This window comes from Peromyscus californicus, unplaced genomic scaffold, assembly GCF_007827085.1.
Source record: "Peromyscus californicus insignis strain IS unplaced genomic scaffold, ASM782708v3 Scaffold_10__1_contigs__length_136768540, whole genome shotgun sequence".
Lineage (NCBI taxonomy): Eukaryota > Metazoa > Chordata > Mammalia > Rodentia > Cricetidae > Peromyscus > Peromyscus californicus.
In genome coordinates, this window is record NW_026294391.1 from 51,611,446 (window position 1) to 51,629,239 (window position 17,794).

At 40.6% G+C, this 17,794-nt stretch overlaps 1 protein-coding gene across 6 annotated transcripts in view; it reads right to left on the reverse strand.

Annotated features, from left to right (window-relative positions):
- The window catches only part of Arhgef9 (Cdc42 guanine nucleotide exchange factor 9), a 165,995-nt gene that overhangs the window by 120,104 nt on the left and 28,097 nt on the right, over positions 1-17,794 (reverse strand). The window contains exon 1 of one of the 6 annotated variants that reach the window (XM_052732917.1): positions 13,112-13,226. The exons of 2 other annotated variants lie outside the window; for them this stretch is intronic. Coding sequence is in view for 2 of the 4 variants with exons in the window: in XM_052732908.1 (XP_052588868.1) it covers positions 13,105-13,113 (9 nt within the window). In the remaining 2 variants the exon portion in view is untranslated. Of the gene's footprint in view, positions 1-11,623; positions 11,643-13,100; positions 13,227-17,794 lie in introns of those variants that run through there. 3 more of the 6 variants (XM_052732908.1, XM_052732899.1, XM_052732927.1) reach the window with 3 other exon arrangements.

The window sequence follows — 17,794 nt, forward strand, 5'->3', positions numbered from 1 at the left end:
TTAATCTTAATACCAATCATGGAAAACCTGGAGGCCTATATAGACAGGCTGTGAGGAGGCAGTCATGTGGTTGGGTTTACAACCAATGAGAAGGCAGGACAGGAACTCTATATAAAGACTTTAACACAGGGGTAGCTCTGGTTCGGAGAGGTAGGACCACCGCAGGAGGAAGGGTAAGGTTTTAGCTCTTAGCTCTGACCTCTTGGCTTTCTTCTTTGCATTGGTTCTGTGTTTCTTATTTAATAAGAAGGTTGGATACATCTACAGAGGGAAAAAAATAAACTTTAATATTAAGTTACCTTATGTTTACTAGGGTGCTGCTTTGCAATTGAATCACTCTGTAATGTTTTCTAAGCAGACAGGGATGAAGGAGCAGGTTTCAGCTTTCTATATTGGTCAGTGCCAATTTACTTTTTCCATTCTTCTTATAACTGCCTGTTTCCTCACATCTGAGGTCTCAGATCTGAGTCTTGTTTTCCTTGTGGAGCCCTCCGTGACATGCCATCTTTAACATCAATTTTATTACTTATCTTCCTGCTCTCTTATGCCTGAGAGCAAAGATGAAGAAAAGAAGGCCAGCGCAAGCTGATAAGAGGTCCACCAGATATGACTAGAAACCTTCCATTTCCACTTAGAAGAGAGGTACATGTCCAGGTTGGCCCCAGGGTTAGGATTCACTCTGCACAGGTGTGTCTGGCATATGTGAGTATGTCCTGTAGATGTATTCAAGAATGTCTCATGTTGTCATTTTGAAGTATTTTTTCCAAGTATATACTTAACACTCTGTCTTTCAAGAATCTAAGTGTGTGCCCAAGGACAGAGAGTGTCCAAGCATATCCAGGTATGCATCTGGGTGAGCTCCATGTGTATATAGGTGTGTAGTGTATACATGTTTAAACATAAAATATATATACAAGTGTACCACATGTGATCATGTATATACCTTGCTTTTGCTGAGAATGTCCAACTGTTAGACTGTTCCATTCTTCAATGAATATTTGTGCTTTAAGTATGCAAATATGAAAACACTCACCAACTCTGTATGCCCTACATGTCCCAAATGTGTTCCACATGTGTGCATAAGTGTGCTGTATTACATGTGACTTAAGTGTACATGTATGCATTGATATGGATAAAAGGCACTGATAAACAACAAAGCTGAACCAACTTTACTTCCCAATAATTTAACAGCTTTCCTTCAAGACACCTGGGTCAATCTGCACAAAAGCTAGATGAAGAATATGGGTTCAAATTTTATTTCCAGTAATTTATCTAAAGAGTTTCATAACTGTGAGTCAAGCAGCAATTACTGAATAGATACAAGTCACTAATCAAATATCAACTTGAACTCCTCAGGCAGTTACTTGCCTGTGTTTATGCCTCAATTTCCTAAGCAGCACTATGAAGGAGCAAGCTTAACGTGATGTGTGACTTTCTTCTCGCTTATTTAGTGGCTTCTCACCTTAAGTACCATGGGTTAATTTTGTTTCTTCCCACCACAATGTATCCAAATGCAGATATGTATCTGTAAATTAGCATCTGAAGTGGTTTATCCCAGTTAAACCCCTTCTAGACAAAGGCAAATTTCTGGAACCTATACCTGTCAGACATACAACACCCATTTTCCCAGGGGCCTTAGTAAACAGGAATACAAGTGTAAGCAAGGCCTCAAAGACATTACTATTCACTAAAGCCCAGGGAAAACAATGTATGGTTTATCTCAATCATGGCACTTGATCCAATTGGAATAACTATAGAAGATGAGGCAGCATTTTGTTTAGTTTTGTGAGACAGTGTCTCACACTATAGACATGCTGTCCTTAAACTCACTATGTTGTCCGGGCTGGCCTTTAATTCATGGCAATCCTCTTGACTCAACCTCCTGAGTGCTGGAATTATAGGGATGAGCCACACTGCACCTGGTTTAATGGGCAGCCTTTAAGCTCAAGGCCCACTCTTTAAGGGCAAACCTAGATGAATCTTTGGAGAAAACATCCCAACTAATCAAGGCACAAAGGGCTGCCAAATTTAGGATCATTTTTCAACATGTAGTAAGGCTTCTCAAACATCCTTAGATAATATATATGCAGATAGACTTACCATATATGGAGTAGATGTACCTGAAATGCTAGCTAGTGGCTTAGTGTTAATAAAGCTAGAGCTAGCCAGTGGTATCTTCCACTTAGTTTTTCCTGCTGTCTTGACTAGATTATTATTATTATTATTATTATTATTATTATTATTATTATTATTATTATTGTTATTTTGTTGTTTTTGAGACAGTGTATCACTGTGTTATGTAGCCCTGGCTGTCCTAGATCTCACTCTGTAGACCAGGCCTCAAACTCATAGAGATCCGCCTGACTCTGTCTCTGGAGTGCTGGGATTAAGGGCGTGTGCCACCATGCCTGGCTAACTAGCTTTTATTTAAAAAGACTGAGATGGAAGCAAAGAGTACAAAGCAGTTTTAGGATGAATTCCTTGTTCAAAGTATTCAAGGACTAGGGATAGTTAGCTCTGCCTAGAACAACACTGTTTTTAAAGCACCACTGATCTGAGTCAATGAAAGCAATACAGACCTATAATGGTTCTTATTTATTAATTATTATTGTGGATTTTTGGGGCGGTGTCAGGGTCTACGTGCATGTCTAAAGAAACTATCATTCTCCATCTCAGGCTCCACTGCTCTCTTAGATGTTTTTATCTTTTTCATCTGCCCCCAGAGCAGGGAGGAGATAATTTCAAATGAAATGGTAGAGTTAAAGATGGAGACTATCCACTTATTCTATGTAGGTCATTGGTCAAAAGCTTGTGATTTCAAAACAACTCCTAATCATATTAAGAAAACAGTAATATTCATAACAAATCTTAGCCAAAGACCTGGGGGCCAAGAACTGTTTTTAACTGCAGTGTGCTTAGGTAGTTCAGGCTTGAGGGACTTGAAAAGGTGCTAAATAATAACACAATTAGTTTGGGCTGTCTTCCAAATTCCTCTTTTAGCTTTGCAGGAGGTAGGGAGAGTGAAAACTGGTTTGCTATTCATAGAAACATGTGTGTGGCTCCATGGAGAATAGAGCTGGGAATAAATAAAAGAAAGCTTCTTGTTTAAGAAATTATCCCGGCTTTCTACCAAGAATTCAAAGCACAGGAATGGATCATAAGGCCCCTTTCTTTCCAAGAGACAGAACAGTAATAAGCATCCTCTCTGCTATGGTGGAGAGAATTTAGCTCCAAAGACAAAGGGATTTGTTCAAGGGCACTCGGTGACTGGCTTCCCATTAGCATATCCTCTGTATTTTCATTCAGGGAGTACTGAGTATCAAACTCCTCCACTATGTCAGTCACTCACAGAGCTCTGCCTTACAGAGTTTTGAGACTATGAGGCTCAACTTATAGACGAGCAAATCAAGCTAGCGAGGTTGGCTTCCCCTGCCCATTGTCACAGACTCCCAGTTTCCATAACACACATAGGTTTCTAAAGTCACCTCTGGACGGAAAGACTAGAGTGGTTAGCACATCTTATGGGTTCAGGAACTCACATCATTATCGGGAAATGCTCTAGCTTTAGCCCTACTACAATGGCATTGTGTTTTCCTATGCAAGCTATTGTCTTCCCGGTGTCTAGTTCCTCAGCTTCCACAATGAGAGGATTAGACTTAAGACAGCACTGATGTTCCTTTTGTAGCCGATAAAGTTGTCTGGATTGACTAAACGACACTGTAACTTCCAGAATTTGAGTCTAGATCAAGCTGAAAGCAATTATATAACAACTAAGGCTTTGCATCTCATTTTTTTTCTCAGTCTCTAGCATAACTCCTTTACAAGGTCACAGGAAAATTCAGGTGATACAAAGTATGAAACCCACTAAAAATATAACCCAACATTCAACAGGAAAAGTCAGGAATCAAGTGTCCACTAGTGCCAGTTCTTTTTCTTTAAAGTATATGCATGGTTTAGTAGATCTTAAATATTCCTGTGCAATTTAATCTAGATTTGCACATCACTCAGCCGGTTGCAAGGTCAAAAATTACTAATAAACCCCTCCACTATTGTTTTGTTCTAAGCCCAAAATAATATCATCAGTTTGCGTTTGTTCTGAGCTCCGCCATGGTGTTCTGAGCTCTGCCACGGTGTCTTGTTTGTTTATCAGAGGCCCTCCTAGAGACACCTGGCTCCTCCTGTGCCTTTATCCTAAAACCAAGGCACCCACTACTCAGCCCTCTTGCCAACCAGCAACATTCACTGAGAGAGGAGGCAAGAAGAAAGTGGGTGGAGGAGAGGCTGTGGGAGGCTCAGCTAAAAGTAACTATTGCCTTTAGGCACCACTCAGAGTGGGTGGGGGTGGGATCTTAGCACATCCTTTCTGCAGCCAGCTGGGCATGGAGGTGCATGGCTTCTCCTCCTCTAATGAAGGCAGGCAGGCAGAGAAATCAGCTGCCAGAGCCATTCCGAGAGCTGGCTGTAGATGAACAGTACTGGCCTGCTCTGGGCCCTGAGGGTGAGATTACTCAGCACAGGGCTGCATCCACAGCTTCTTTGCCTCAAGAAAGCTAATGTGGCTTCCAGGAGAGTCTGTGTTCCTGCCACTCTCTTCCCACTGCCTAGCACCCAAAGGCCAGCTCCCCTCTGGGAGGTTACATAATACTCTTCTTCTCTGTTCAGCTTTCTTACTTCAATCAAACCTGAAAGAACATTCAGATCCCAGAATGTATAGATCCAGAATCCTGGGAAAAGGTAATAGTTTGTCAATGGGCAAGAGCCTGATATGAAGAGTCATGAATCCAGACCTCTCACTGAAACCTTGGATACCTGTTCCCTTCTGTACCTTAGTTTTCTTCCTTGTATAAAACGTACTGCAGACTTGTCGGGTATTTTCATCTCTTCCCCATAGGCAATTCTTGGAGAAGCCTGGCCACGTTAGTAAACGACTAGCCTTAACCATTCACCCATCCATGGGTATTCTGACTCCCAATCATTTTGGCTAACCTGGGAAAAGTCATCCTTCTCCCCAATTCCCCTGGTAAGGTATGCATTGAGAAAGTGGTAACCTGGCCCTTTCTAAGCTGTTCTCTATTCCTGCCATAAGGCGCTTTTAAACCAGACCTGTTCTACTTTTTCTTGTCTTAGGTAGATTTTTCCCTCCCTTAGAAACACGGTTCTTCTATTAAAACCACTCAATTTTAGTAACAGAAACTGAGGAAAGGACCTTGATCAAGATCTGGCAGCAAGGTGGGTAAAGAGCCAGGACCTGATCCTTTGGGTCAATGCTTTTTCTAGTACTTTTTTTTTTCTTCTACAGGTCTGTCTTCTACATACTGTCCTCTTACCACGTACACACAACGCTCCCAGTTCTCTTCCATCAACTCTCAACATTATTGCTAGAAGCTCAGTTGTTCAAAGTAGGCCAACAACTAGCACAGAAGACTGACAAAGGCAGGTAAGAGCTAAACTCGGACACATTCCTCTCAACTTCCACTCTGCCTCCCTGTCTCCCTCTTTGCTGCTTTCTTCAAAGCCTCTCAATGAGTACTGCAGGATGTCAGAGGATCCCTTTAGTACTCAGAGGTCTACCTACATCCTAACCACAATGCAACTACACAAAAAGCACTGCAAGATGCAGTGGCAGAGGTCTGAGTTCCAGGTCAGGTATTACCTACCACTTCCTTTTGTGTAACATTGAGAAACTTTGCTTAATCCTTCTGAGTCTCACTTCCTCAACTACTTTCAGGTTTGGGGAAGGAACCAATGAGGTTACTAGGGTACTTTGTTGAGTGTCTTACTTACATACTATTGGTAGTACTATTACTAACCAAATGAGTGACTTCTTAAAATAATATACAAAGTGGCTCTAAGTTGTCAAGGCAGCCAGCCCTTACCTCCTAGGTTTCTCCATACCTATGACACTGGTTCTGTATTTATAAAAGACAATTCTCAACTACTCATATGGCATGTCTTTTTTTCTCCTTTTTTTTATTAAGAGATTTTTCTATTCATTTTACATATCAACCACAGATTCCCCTGTCCTCCCCCCCCCCAGCCTTCCCCCTTAACCCACTCCCCATCCCCACCTCCTCCAAGGCAAGGTCTCCTATGGGGAATTAGCAGAGCCTGGTACATTCAGTTGAGGCAGGTCCAAATGGCATGTCTTTTTAACAAGCTGAATCACAAACTGGTATAAGACTACTACTCAAATAACTAAGGGATTCCTTTCCTTCTTAATGGCCAGTAGCTGGCTCAAAGAATGCAATCTACATTTCACCTGCTAAAGAGAAAACTTAATTCAAGTATAATTACAAAGACAGATCTATTATCTCCATGACCACTCTGCGATTCTAAAGCTGCTGAAATGAACCACTGTATTGCCTGCAGCATTTAAATAATATTACTCAGAAAGTTAGCATTGATTATTTGAGATGGAAGAAATATTTGAAACCATCTTATCTAACTATCCTTATTTTGCAGATGAGGAAAACAAACTTCAGAAGGTAAAAGTAATTTATTTACAGCCACTCAGGAAACTAGCAGAATATGCATCAATACAGCAAATACACAGAAATGTATTTGTTACTTAAAGATTCAAACCATCAAAGATCAAACTGATTACAGTTCCCCTGGTAGCTCTGGGATATTGGTTCCTGGACTCCCTTCAAATACTAAAATACAGTATTATACCCTATGAATGTCCTTCTTTGTACTTTATTGTTTTTACTCTAGTACTTAGGATAGAACCCAGGGCATCACATATATTGAGCTGTACCACTGAGCTATACATGAAGCTCCACTTCCTGAATTTTTTAAATTGCCTCTGGACTATTTAAATATCAAACACAATGTAAATGCTATAAAAATAATTATTATAATGCATTCTACATATGCATTTTTCTAATATTTTCTATCTGTGGATGCAGCAGAACCTATAAAAACAGAGAACCAACTGTTTTTTAAATCCTAGTAGGTACCAGATTACTCTTTGCCTATGGTAGGGTCTCCTTCAAATGGACATACGCCTTCAGAACTCATCAAGGCTCCCACAATTCCTATATGTTGTTCGAATCTGCAGTTCTTTCCTATTCATATATATAATAAACTACAATCAGGCTGAGATAATACTTCCCCTGAACCATTCCATAGGAGTCATTCTCAACCCCAGCCACACAGTCCCATCCTCAGGTTGCTTTTAGAAAAATATTGATGTCAAAGACACAGTTTAACCAACTCAAAAAGAGAGAGTCTAGGAATTGTTAGACTTGTTAATTCCCCCAAGGTGATTCTTAGCAAGGCAAAGAACCACTGGGTTAATGGGAACAATTTGGCAAGGCAACAAGGAAATAAGGCAGTTTACAGAACCCTAAAAACAAAATATATTCTGTTTTAAAGCTATATCCATGATGTTCTGCATTCCCAACAAGGAAAAATTCCAACTGTGGGACTGACCTTCAGCTAGACCCTGAACCCAATTAGAAAACAACTGATTTGTGGACACTGAGAAAACAGGGCACAGTGGTGCCTGCAATAATACTTACCAGGAGTGAGATGCCAAGCAACTTACTCTTTTTCTAATGAGACCACTCATTTGACAGATAATAGCTATAAATGGGATGTATCCTGGTGCCCATTAGGCATACAAAACAAATCTCATGTGATGTTATCCTCATTAACACAATGGTAGGACAGATAATGGCACTGATAGATGAAGTCAGCACTGTTGACCAGATACATAGGAAAACTGATAGACTCCAACTTCAAAAGGAGGCACTATTAATATATCAAAGGAGTAACATTAACCTCATCCTACAGAACATTCTTTGAATCAACTTGTGTGAATCTTTTTCAAATTTTAAATAACACAGTACTACTAGACATTGCTAATCTTTTGTATGATATGAAGAACATACTTCAAACCTCCAAAAGGCTGAAACAATAAACATAAACAAAATAAAATATTTTAAGTGATACAGTGCTAGAAATAGAGTTTCTTGCATGGGATGAGAAAAATTAAAACTCATAAAGAATTACAAGAATAAACCAATCAAAACAAATACGTTTTGAAACAACAAAAAAAAGTCCTAAACTGACTTAAAAGACCAATTTCCAAAGAGGTTTGAAGTAAACACAAAAGGGTATGCTGCATATTTGAATCATCTTGAGGACGTTTCAACTCAATCATCAATTTCACAGAGAGATTGGAGCCCCTGCATATTTGATCTTAGTTGGGGTCCAGGTTGAGCAGCATGATCAGTTTGGGGGTAACCCAGTTTTTGTTGTTGTTCTTAGTTTCTACTTTTTGGTGCAGTACTAGGGCTCAAATCCAGGGTCTGGTGAATACTAAACGAGCTACCCAATCCTGGCTAACACATTTTCAAATAAATATATAAAAGTATATTTGCCTCCAAAAGGACAATTGCATGAAAACTTAGTCCCTCCAAAACACTTTGTATCTTAGGTTTCAGCAATTCACTTTGGCTTTTACCTTGAAGAATCGAAATAGTGATATTTTATTCTCATAAGACTAGCTAAACACAACTGTTTGGTGACTGTTCAAGACATTTTATGAACCAACTATTTATCAAAAGTACTATATAAAGGAGAAGTATTAAAAAGCACTAAAAGTGTAAGCATGCAAATCCAAAGAAGCCACGTGACTTCAGGAATGACTCATACACACCTCCCTCTTCACCTGACCCCTTTCAGCTTCATCCAAACTGGAAAAGATCAACTCTGATGCTCCTCCTTCACTGTGAGAAAGGCATACCCACCAACAGTTCTCACCTTTACTCTTCTCAGCTGTAAATCTGGGAACAGCAAGCATCCCTACCCATTTCAAATGGCTAATACGATGCAAAATTAGAAAAGATGTAAAAATCACTTTGCAAACTTTATAGACCCATGCATTGACAACGTGTTACTGACATCGCCATTAACAGCTTCTTTCCTGGAGGCCTTTCTCCTTTCTAGTTTTTCCATGTTGTACTTTGGTGCCAGGGCAAAGCATAATGAATTAAATATTCTAGAGTGCTAGATCCATAAGGACAGAAAGAGACACTCTGGGCACATATTGGAAGAACTAAGCTTTAATAAAGGATTCTTGGAAAGCCAGATACACAGCCTCGAGAAGTCGCAAAGCTTTAAATAAGGGTTAGAAAGTCCAAGATTTGCTTCCTCCATTATACTTCTTACAAAAGAGCTACTAGATGCTTTGCAAGAGATATTCTGGGAACAAAGGCTCGATTTTCCCATTGCACACCGTGGGATCAGATGCAATGTAAGCAGACAGACTAAAGAGGGCATATTTATTTAGCACCATCACTGCAACCACCAGAGTGTGTCTTCTGTGCACAATCACTAAATCTGGGCCTCACCACACAGTGGGGCATCTCATCCATAGGTTTACTGGGATCCCTCAGCTCCATGGAAGCTTACACACACACACATGCGCGCGCGCGCACACGCGCGCGCGCACACGCGCGCGCGCACACACACAGAGTCATACAGGTGAACCAAGGCTCAAGCCCCATTCATCAGATCAGCAATCAAAATGCCTTTCCTAACTTGCCCCACTTCCCAGTCAGAAACTACTGAAACGGGAAAAGAACACACACACACACAGCTGCCCTACACTACAGCTGGGCTGGCAAGCTTCCCCGAGCTGCAAACAAAACTCCAGTGAAGTACAGAAGCAGATACTGCAGGTTCTGACAGGTGAGACCTGTCTTCATGAATGAAATATGCTGTTCGGTTTGTTCCACCAAACTATCACTTCCCTGTCTCACTGTCTAAAGCCAAAACTTGGGGTAAAATATTTATTTAAAAACCTACAAATTTCCTACACTAAAGGTAGGCAGTGAAATGGCTTAGTTAATCTTAAAAATGAGGGCAGCGACTAAAGACAGAGTAAAATTCATGAACCATTTTCCAATAAACAGTCACCATGGATGTACAAGGCTGGGCTCTCCATGCGTACTGTGAATATATTTTCTAGGCATTTTCAGGCAATGAAGATTTTCTTTTTATCCTGTTCTTCCCCAAATAACATCACTTCTAGCTTCTGTTGAACAGAGACCATAGTGCCTGTGCCTTTAAAGAGTGGGCTCTGAAGCTCAGTGGTTGCAGGGTGATTCATGGGTTACTAGGATACCAGTATAAGGCATTTTATTTAACTCCTGGGTGAGGAGCTGAGAGCTAAAATCCCTCAGCATGGATTTAGCACCCTCCTAGTAGCAAAAGCTTATCCTCTCTGCAAAAGGATAAGACAGTAAGGAAGGGAACTAAAGAGCTTTATAAGAAAAAGTTTAAACAAATCAGAGCCCCAAAGCCCATCCTCTTCCTTACATCTCAAGCACTTAGAGTGACAGATGAGAGAGGAAACGGAGAAAGGAAAAGTTATGACAAGGCAGAAAGGAGCAGAAACATGTCTCATTTTCTTCCATTTCCTCTCCTGTTGCATGCATTCACACATTTGAAGGAGAAATATGAAGACTTCAGAATTCACACAATTAAAGTCACACCAGCACCCTATTGTCTACTCCCTAAACTCACTTCTGGCTTCTCTGAGGTGGCTTGCCATCTCACTAGTAACATCTCTTGAACTGGTGAAGTGTGAGCCTTTATAGCTTGGATTACTGATGGCAGGGTTCATTCAAAGTGCCCCTCTATTCTAGCCTGGAAGACCTTAGGTGATTGCAGGAGGATAAACAGCTGACGTTCATCCAGCCCTAGGGAAGCCTTTTTAGAACTGTGGAACTCGATGTTATTTTCACAGATTCCTACCCCAAGCACTCTCCAGCCACACTCAGGAGCATTTACAACCCCCCCACCACCACCACCACCACACACAGATGAGAATATGCACATACATCCACAAATACACTGGCACCACCATACCCACATACATTCCCAAAGGCTTTCTCTCAAGGGTTTGTCAGGTATTTCATGACATTACTTCGTCATAAACCTGGGTCAAAAACTAGCTATAGAAACTCCTTTTCCCTTTAGAATAAAATAAATAAAAAATCAAAAGTATTCTAGTGTTGGAATTCTCATTTCTTGACCAAGTAGCCAACAAAAACAAACAAACAAAAATCCCTTAGGGGAAAAATGTATGCTGCAGATATCAGAATATACATATATATATATATATATATTTTTTTTTCCCCAGTCCCTTTGGTTAATAATTCATTTTCCTTTTCATTTCCCTCTGATTTCAAGTCCTTATGGTGGCCAAAATCACAGAATGCAAGAACGTGGACGTCACCTGGCCCAAAGATTTCCAACTGTCAATGTTATAGGGAATCCCAAACTCATTGAGGAGAGAGAGGAAAAGAGCCCACTATCAAACATCCAGTGAATAGAGAAAATTTACATCTGCAGCAACCCAGGAATGAGCTTTTCTCCACTCTCCAACCTTGTCTCAAAAACAAGCTTACTTTAAATATTTCTCTGAAGCAAACAGGTAAAAAAAATAATCATACAAGATTCTCATTTCAATGAGGTTCTTGGTTCCACCCAAGGGACCCTCACAAAGAGACCAAAGGATGATAAATATGAAATCACTGTCAGCAAGCTTCCCAGATCATGCTTATATCATGGTACCAAACAAGGAGAAAAAAATTGCTCAGCTTCTCACCCACACTGAGTCAACTCGAGCACACCTCAAGGTTCAACTTGATGCCATTAAATAATGTTCTCTCGGTCTATCAGGACAATTTTAAGGCCCCCTCAATAACCATTTCCAAAGAGACTGAACAAGACATGAAAATTGACAGCATAATGCTAGCTGATTTGCACATCACACATGAGCAGCCGCCCACATGAGTATAGCTAGAAGCATGTGTGTGGGCGTGTATGTGGCATGATTCACTGCTGTATGAGCCAGAAATGGCACCGTTTCAAGTCAGGTAAGCAACGGAATGAGGAATATCTGCTTGCATCAGCGTAGAAGAAGGAAAAAAAAAAAAACAAGAAAAAAGCGAATATTGTGTACACACTGTTATCAGAAACAATTGTTTACTAGCTTTGCCAAGAGGTATCTCAGCCAAAACAGAAACATAAAATAAAATAGTATTAACAGCAAATACCACCACAGCTATATAATACAGACATATCTCAAATTGGAACATTCTCTAGCTCACGTTTCCCAAGCTCTCATCCCATTACGCATCCTTTTTGTGTCCAAACTCTTAATTTAGCACATTACATACTTACAGTTACACGAATGTTTCAGAGACCTCTGTTCTTAAGCAACAAACAAGGAAATAAATCTCATCAGCACTGTCAACTTCTATTTGAAGTAGTTCATGAACACCACTGCAAATGATATTACCCCAAAGGAGCCATGCCCAACACTATTATTCACAAACTATATAAGATGCTGGATTTTGTTTTCTGAGTGAGACACAGAAAAAAAACATCTTCCAACTCAAACCATGGGGTATAATATCTGGGAAAAGGAGTCCAAACAACTTGTCAAAATCCTCTCTTGCTAATTTAAAATCTAAAGGACTACTTTTTGTTCTACTTCATGATTGCAAAGAAAATGACACTTTCCTGCTTTAACAAATGTTTTAATGAAGGCAGCTTTCCAAATCAGAAACTGGAAACCCTGAACAGCAAAATTGAAAATCAAAGGACACAGTTACTAAGTGCCAGTGTGTCACTTCCCAAATTCTTGCTCCTCATTTAGAGACTATTTTCCATAAATCCATTTCTTGCATAGGTTTTTCTTCCCTTCTAAACAACCAGTGCAAGACTTTCACAGAATGCCAAAAATTCATCATGCTCTTCCATAAATACTTTCCTCCAACCCCAGCCCCAAACAAACTCAAATGTATTCTGATAGCAAGAGAGAAATTTGATTAGAATTCCGTAACAGAGTTTAAAGGTAGTTTTTAAAAGAATGAATTAACAAAACATCACAAACAGCAAAGCCACCTTAACAGGACACAGCTTGCTTTACAAATATCACATAGAGAATGCACACAAACATGCACACTTAAATAGAAAACATTCCTTACCAACAATTTCACTCAAGCAATAAGCAACTACACTCACAGGCATATTTAAAAGACAAGACATGACAAAAGATTTAGGGAGAGATAATATACCAACGTCATACATATCACAGCGAGGCCATGTTGAAGCTCAAAAACGTTTTCCCCCCTGAGTACGAAAGCTTGTTCTTTCTCTCCCTCTCTTTCCCTGTCTCAGACTGTCTCTCTTGATTTTTTCCCCCTCGGAGGCTCTTGGGATGAAATCAAAGTGAGAGTTCGCAACAGCTCAGGTGGCTGGACTCCATTCAGCGCGTTCCCAAGAAAAACATGAGTATGACATTGACAAGCAGGAGGACTACAATCACGGCAAAAACGACTACAGTTTGCACATCCAGGGTCATGGTGCAATGCAGAACACTGTAGTGTTCCAGGTGGGGGGCCGGCAGATTGGGAGATGTCAATCTCTGTTCTGTCAGACTGTCCATACAGTCACCATGCTAAAAAGGAAAGGAGGAAGTCAGATGGTTAGGGAAGGTCTGGGTTTGGCCCCCGAGTTTTGTCCGGGGGAGGGAAGGGGGTTGGAGGCAGGGGCTTTTGCTTCCCTCCCCCTCGCGGGACTGGGCTGATCTCTGTTCCCTAGCTGAGAAATCTTAGCTTGAGCTGGAAGTAGCAGAGTCCAGCATTCTCTCTTAGGCGCCAATGAAAAATCAAAATCCTGCTTTTCAAAAAGAAAGGCAAAAAGAACCTATCAGTTCTCCAGAGCCTTCAGTCTGTCCGGGCATGCGTCCGTCTGTCTAGCTGGCTACCGGTCAGTCTCAGTCTCCCCTACTCTTTCTAGTTCATTAGCTTTCCTACGATGCCTCGTCTGCTAGCTCTCTTAAAGGGATTCCAGGCTACCAGCCACTCTTCCTAGCCTTTCCTAGCTGGCCCTCTCCCTCTCCTCTCCCCACCCCCACCTCAGCCGGTAGGTTGCCTTTTTATTCACGCAGAGACTGGGGGCGCCAGCGTGAGTCGCTGACAGAGACGCTGACAGGAGAACAAGCCAATAGCAGATGCTGCAGCTGCGCATTCCGTGCCGAGAGGCGAGACTTGAGCTGGTGTGCTAGCAATGACAGCCAATCGGAGGACCCAGAGCTCACAGAATCTGCTCTCTCCTCGGAAGCCACCAACAGTCGGTTTTTACGTGGGGGTGAGGAACTTGTGGGGGAAGGGAGGGTAAGAGACTGAAGGACGAGGAAAAAGACTGAGAAAGGGGGAGAAAGCAAACAGAATCAAATGAAAGGGAACAGGCATGATAAAGAAGGAGGAGGAGGGCAGAGAGAGCTTCTATGAGAAGGAGAAAGAGAAGGAAAGATAGGAAGGGACTAAAGAAGAAGAAATAGAGGCTAGGGTGAAGAAAGAGGAGGGTGAGAAAAAGCCAGGATAAAGGATGGAGAGAAGGGAGAAGGAATAGGAAATGCAGGTATGTAGATAGGTAGGTTGGTGGGAGGCATATAACTCCGCAGCCCCTCTGGAGCCTGGGCCAGTAGGATTCAAATGTGTGTTTGGCCACTGCCTAAATTAAATTACAGGCCACTCACAATCAGCACCCAAATCTCACAAATCAGTGCTGTGGACACTAACTTAGCCACAATCCAATTCTATTTGGTTTTCTCTGCTCTAGTTGCCCTGTCCTTCCCCGATAATGGTTTCTTCACACTACAGTTAACATGTACTCTCCCTCCTGAGTACGAAGAAGGAAAGCCAACTATAGGTTAAATATTTGCCATATATAAACTTTTTAAAATCTTGCAATCTGCTTGTAGTCATTGCTCTGTTCAGTGTTTACAACTTTGAGTCTACATCTAGAGGGAAAATGTCTTGAACTAAAGGCCAGAAGGGTTCAAATTTACTCCGAGTTCTTTTTGGCTGTGAAACTTTGAGGCAACTCGTTTGCCTTCTCTGGGCTTCCATCTCCACTCTGTTGCATGAGACATAGCTTCTCGGAGAATAAAGTGAAATCCCAGCATTCCAACTTCAGAAAAATACGTGTACTTTCTACAACTGCCTGGGCCCTCAAAAGGGAAGAACTCCTTTACAGACATAATCTCTCAGAGCCTTTCGTGTTCTTAGCTTCCTATGACCTTTGGAGTTAAGGGGTAGGTAACAGTGGAGAGAAAAAAGAAACTGGATTAGCTCGAGATATAACAAACTTAAATTTGGAACTGTTAGCATACGATGGGCTCTTAAGAGGAATGGGAACTGTTTGCTATTCTCTAGAAGTCTTTGAGACTCAGACAGTCATTATCTTAATTAAATTATTAGAAATTCTGAATGGGTACAGGTCATAAATAAAATAGTCTCGGGCCCTCTGGGATAGAATACACTCCAAATGAGACCACACTTTACACATTTTAGGTCATAGGGCAGTCACTTTTGAATGATTCTTGACAAAACAACAACAAAAAGCCCAAATCAGATCAGGTTTTTAGATCCAATTATCAAGTACCGGACACACAGAGGGCCAAAGCGGGCAGGGCTACTGCAGTACAAGGATTCTAATTATAAGATGTACACTGTGAAAAACTGCAAGATCAATAATCCAGTTTTCTCAGATAAATTGATCTCTTCACAAATAACTCAGTTGCCTGAGGTGGAATTTGGGCATATGCAAATACATGTACGTTTGTAACATATGAGACAACTAGAAATGTGAACACAAACCAAATACTTAATGATATTGAAGAATTACTATGAAATGTTTAGCCATGACAGTGGCTAACAAAGTAGGAGGACTAAGGGTGAGCCTTTGTGACCTTGGATCTGGTTTCTTAATGATGGGAAAAGCACACGCCACCAAGGAGAAATTAGTGAAATTTAACTGCATCCAAATTTAAAAGTACTGGCTTCAAAAGATGCTATCATATGTGTGGAACCCCCACCAAAAAAGAGAGAAATCCCTGCAAATAGAATCTGACGGCAGACTTGTATCTAGACTAAGTAGAGTTTGTACAAGTTACCAAAAGAAATCTAACCCACGGGTTGGTGAGATGGCGCAGAAAGAAAAGCCTACCAGCAAATTTGATCCCCACATGGCACGAAAAGATAGGCATCAGGAACCAACTCCACAAATGTGTCTGGTGCCCTCCACATACATGCCATAGCACGTGCACTCACACTGTAATAATAATAGCTTTTAAAAAGAACTATGAGTCAGCTAGATAGCTCAGCAGATAAACATGCTTGCCACCAATCCCGATAGACTGTGCTAGATTCCTGGGACCTACGAATTTAAAGGAAAGAACCAATTCTCACAAGTGTCCTCTGACCTTCCCACATCCCTCCAATAAATTATAAATAAATAAAATACAATAAATGTGATAAAATCATTAAAAAGAAATATAACCCAATTAAGACTTATCAAAGGATCTGAATAGCATTTATGAGAAGAAATGGTCAATTAATACACGAAAAGATACTCGACATGGTTAGCCATCAGGGAAATTCGAACAAAATGCACGAAATGCAAATATAGGATATTTGTTATATCATTTTTGGTAATGAGATACAAATTTGCACTCACTATAACAGTTTAAAACAAAATGCTGCCAGGTAATGAGCTGAGAGGTTTAGCTAGGTGGTAAAGTGGTTGCCTGCGATGCAGGAGACTGGGGTGGATCCTAGAAGTACCAAAAATTAGAGCCTTCATATAGCTGATAGGAATGTAAAATAATACAGCCAGTTTGTGAAATAATCTAAAAGTTCCTCAGAGTTAAAAAATCAGAGTAGCCATTTGATTAAATAAATTCTACTCCTAGATAATGTACATAAGAGAAAGGAAAAAAAAGCACACACAAAAATTCATATATAAATGTTCATGGCAACATTATTCATAATAGCCAAAAGATGAAAACAAGTTAAGCAGCCATGGGATACATTCATTCAATGGAATATTATTCAACCATAAAAAGAAATATTGTTCTAACTGGAAGAGATACACAAGGTTTTTTATCATTCTGTTTCTCTGAAATATCCATGAATTTAAGGTAAATGCTAGTCCATAAAGTATCTATTGCAGTTTTATATCTATATTTTATATCTATAAAAATATAAATGTAAATATTAGTTTGTGATGTGAAATGTATTTTTTGATAAGTAATAGTCAAAACAATTTGAAATCTGCTCTTTTTTTTTGAGAGACAGGGTTTCTTTCTCTATTGTGTGCCTCTGGCTGTCCCAGAGATCTGCTCCTGTCTCCTAGAACTGGGATTAAATGTTTGCACCACCACACCCAGCTTGAAATCTCTTAAAGATTATGTTGAGGCAGATAGTGACTCTCATAACTGCTATATTCCATGCAACTAGATTTTTCCCCTAAAAATTTGATCCTTATCTAGCTCACTTCTGCACTGCTTAGTTTTGTTTTCAGTTTGTTAGAACCAGAGTCACCTGGGAATTAGAAACCTCAGCTGAAGAACTGACCGATCAGATTTACCTGTGGGCCTGTCTGTGGGACATTGTCTTGAATGCTAATTGATGTAGGAGGGACCAGGACACTGAGAAGCACCATTCCCAGACAGTTGTTCCTAGACTATATAAGAAAGCTAGCTGAGTATAAGCCATCGAGCAAGCCAGAAAGCAGCAGTCCTCCATGGGTTTCTACCTCCTGGTTCCTGTCTTGAGTTTCTGTCTGACTTCTCTCAAAGACTGACTGTGCCCCAGAAATGTAAGGTGAAACAAATCTTATCAATACCTAAGTTGTTTTTGGTCATGGTGTTTGTCATAGCAGCAGAAGAAAACTAGAACGATTTCCTCACTTTCTTTGACCC